Source organism: Aphelocoma coerulescens, chromosome 1A (assembly GCF_041296385.1).
Source record: "Aphelocoma coerulescens isolate FSJ_1873_10779 chromosome 1A, UR_Acoe_1.0, whole genome shotgun sequence".
Classification (NCBI taxonomy): domain Eukaryota; kingdom Metazoa; phylum Chordata; class Aves; order Passeriformes; family Corvidae; genus Aphelocoma; species Aphelocoma coerulescens.
Genome location: NC_091014.1, coordinates 50,797,701 through 50,801,058, shown reverse-complemented (window position 1 = coordinate 50,801,058; position 3,358 = coordinate 50,797,701). Strand labels below are relative to the sequence as shown.

Below are 3,358 nucleotides of genomic sequence, written 5' to 3'. Positions count from 1 at the left end.
AATGTCTTTTTGGCCTTAGTTTGAGTGTCCTTTGTTTGGCATCTTAATTCTAGCATGCCAGATGAAAGGCAGTGCTACCCTGCTTAATTTCTATGCATTACAATCTTTCTTTATCTTTAATAGCATTATCTTTAATCCTGCCACAATTGTATTTTCCATAATTCTGTCAACTGACTACTGATACCTAGAAAAGATAAGCAGAGTGTTGTGTCAGTCCTTGCTGTTATCTTGCAGACAGAGGGATCTGAGAGAGGCGTGTGCCCGCCGCTCACAGCCCAGCTATGAGTGAGACCCCAGCCGCCACCCTCAACACCGGAGATGCTCCAACTGGTCCCAGCACACCACGCAAGGGGCCTCCCAAGTTCAAGCAGAGACAGACAAGGCAGTTCAAGAGCAAGCCCCCCAAAAAAGGAGTAAGAGGGTAAGGGAATTTTGGAAAGAAAAGAAACCATGCTAGTTGAGTAGCTCCCCACTGCTCCATTTCGCTTCTGTGATACCATCTTCCCTTGGGCAAGGAGCCAGAAGGCTTTCCCCTGCCCCCGGGTTGCAATCAGCTCTCCAACCTGGAGCTGCTTCTCTTCTGCTCCCTACCCACAATTCTCCTTCCTTGGCTGGGCATTTAGGACATCTCCCCTTTCCTTGCTGCTGCCCCAAACACACTCCTTACCTGCTCTTTTCTCTCCTAGGTTTGGAGATGATATCCCAGGCATGGAGGGGCTGGGCACAGGTAAGCTCTGAAGGATGTTGTTGTCAAGCCCTGCTTTAGCACTAGTGCAGACAAACTTCATCATGGGAAAGGATTCTGAGGTGGCCTTTGTTTCCCTGGCCTGTCTGCAGCTCTCAGGGTCACCAGAGAAGACTCGTTCTACCTCCCCAAGCTGCCACATTCATGCTTATGCTTACATTCACTACAAGAAGGAAAGGCCATTTATGTATGCTTCAGTTTCAGACTACTTACACTGGGCTGCAGAAGTTCTTGTTTGTTTTCTGCTAATACTCTGGCTAAGAATTTCAGCAGCATGAGGTTCTCAAAGAAATGCTAAATGCTAAGCTATTAATACCAAAAAAACACAGAAACTAAATCCCAGATGGTTAAGTATTTGTGTTGTCATCAGAATCCTAATTTTAAGCATTTCATGTACCCATCTGGGATTGAGAAACATGCATTGGATGAGCTGTAGCCAGTCAGAACTTTGAAGTATTGATAATGAAAGCCACAGATCCTGAATATTGTAGCCCAAATTATTTAGCATCTGATTTAAAACTCCACATGTCTTTGAGGAGATCACAGTTTGGCTACAGGTAATTTATGAGAACAGGAGAAACCACATACCTGGAATGAATTTTTAAACCAGTTTACATAGTCACTGAAGAGACTAGGAAATGCTGATTTGCTTTTTCTCACTGAGAGAAAGTACACTGATATGGTTTGGTCTGACAGGTAGTACCAGATTTGTAATGCTCATCTGCCCATTTAACCTTCAAATGGAGTCTCATTCTTGTTAATGGCTCCTGAGTAAATCAGCCTTTCCATTAATAAAGAATAAATCCAAGGAGTGCATTGACAAGAACCCAGTTGTCATTTTCTTTCTTTTGCAGATATCACCGTGATTTGCCCATGGGAAGCTTTCAGCCATCTGGAGCTGCACGAGCTGGCCCAGTTTGGGATCATCTAAGGTGTCAGCATCTCTTCTGGTGTCACCTGGTGACTCCACAGATCCCAGCATGTTCTTCACCACCTTTGACACTTATTTTTGGCCCTTGCATCCACTTGCTTATGGGCAGGGTGGTTTTGTCAGAGCTAGTTATGAGAAACTTAACTTTGCAGATTAATTTGGCAAAGAAGTTATTTGGGACCCTGAGCAGGCCCCATGCTCCATGTGATGAAACTACTGAAAAATGTCTTAATGCCTCCCTGCACAATATTTTTTTTTCTCTCACTGTCATAGATCTTCAGTGTTTATGGTGATACAGGGAGGCTGTATTTGAACTTTTTCCCTGATTAGCTGAGATATTGTGTGCATGTATGTCCACACCTAATTAAATCAGCCCATTCTGTATTCTTCCTTCCTTCCCTCCCTTTCTTCGGCTTTCTATATAGAATTTCCATGGGTAGGTCCCCGTGTTATTTGGGCCACTAATTATTTGCTCAGAGTACATCTGTAGAAAACAGCATTAGAGTCACCAGTCCAGACATTAGGCTGCTTTCCATAGGAGATCCTTCCCCAGGGGCTCACCATAAGGAAGGTGCTGCTAAGATTTACCTCATCAGCATAAGGGGAAAAGGGCTTGTAAATGCTGTCTCTGCTGTACTGCCCACAGGCTACGAACCACGAGAGTCTGGCTGTTCTCATAATGTTAAATGAAAACGTGTGCATCTGAGATCAATAGCTAAGTGAATTAATCCCATTATTCATTCCTTTGTGGTTGCAATTCCAAAGAAGCGGCTCTCCAAATGACGCTGCATTTCCTCTCCTTTGATGGGAAGCCCCGTGTGACACTTGCACTGTCCCCATGCCCATACACATTTACATGAGACATTTGCTCCCCAGGACATGCTTGATGCTGATTAAGACAGAGAATCCTTATGGTCTGTCACCAGACTGTGCCAGCAGTCCCACCACATTCAGCAGAAAACGGTATTGCAGTAATTGCTCCCTCTTCCCTGTATTTAGCATAGGACAAGTCTCCCTTCACGCTGCCCCTCATAAGCAAGAAGGCTTTTCTCTCTTCACTCCCTGGCAATTTCAAGCTGTGGAGCTTGTTTGGACAAGCAGGCAAATGGTGTCCCCAGAGAGAAGTAACAACAGAGCAAGTGGGGAGGCAGGGGAAGGGTAGGATGTGTACATGCAGGCAAGCACAGAGAGAATCCACTTAACCCCATCGATCTGTGTCTCCTGGTCTCTGGCAGCCTGAGTGCTGCCGAGTGGTGAGGCACCCGTAACCACTTAAATGTTCGGGGAAGGCACCGAGATTCCCTACGGCCCTGGCATTAAGGAAGGGCTTTTGGCTTGTTTGCAGCAAGGAGCAAGTTTATTGTAGCTACATAATATTCGTAAGGGGAGGTGGAATTTTTAATCATTGCCTTTAGCTTGAGGAGCCTCATTGCATAAGAACTGCCTCCCCCTATCTTATCTTTCCTATGCTGAACATGTTCATGGGAGCAGGGAGTGATTGTGGAGAGGAGAGCAAATCCTGTCTAAACAATTGATCCCCACGCATAAAGCATTGCTATAAATCCATGGCGGTGCTATAGTTATCTGCTACTGTTATTCCAGAAATAAAAGCTAGCAGTTTTCAGTTAAAATATAGCTTGAGCACCAAAAGCTAAAGGAAATTAATTCCTGTTGGTAGTCCA

The 3,358-nt window shown here is 45.0% G+C and overlaps 1 protein-coding gene across 1 annotated transcript; it reads left to right on the top strand.

The window, feature by feature from the left end:
• Positions 1-1,771, top strand: PDE6H (phosphodiesterase 6H). Its single transcript, XM_069003921.1, has 3 exons — positions 1-421; positions 687-727; positions 1,600-1,771. Exons 1-3 carry the CDS (start codon positions 282-284, stop codon positions 1,674-1,676), a joined length of 258 nt encoding a protein of 85 aa, XP_068860022.1. The 5' UTR covers positions 1-281; the 3' UTR covers positions 1,677-1,771.
• Positions 1,772-3,358: the final 1,587 nt, after the last annotated feature.

What these genes read in the sequence shown, in the direction of transcription:
- PDE6H (XM_069003921.1), top strand. Translation starts at nt 282, where the DNA reads ATGAGTGAGACCCCAGCCGCCACCCTCAACACCGGAGATGCTCCAACT. An exon ending in CCCAAAAAAGGAGTAAGAGG is followed by an intron (nt 422 to 686) that starts GTAAGGGAATTT and finishes TTTCTCTCCTAG; the next exon opens with GTTTGGAGATGATATCCCAG. An exon ending in CATGGAGGGGCTGGGCACAG is followed by an intron (nt 728 to 1,599) that starts GTAAGCTCTGAA and finishes TTTCTTTTGCAG; the next exon opens with ATATCACCGTGATTTGCCCA.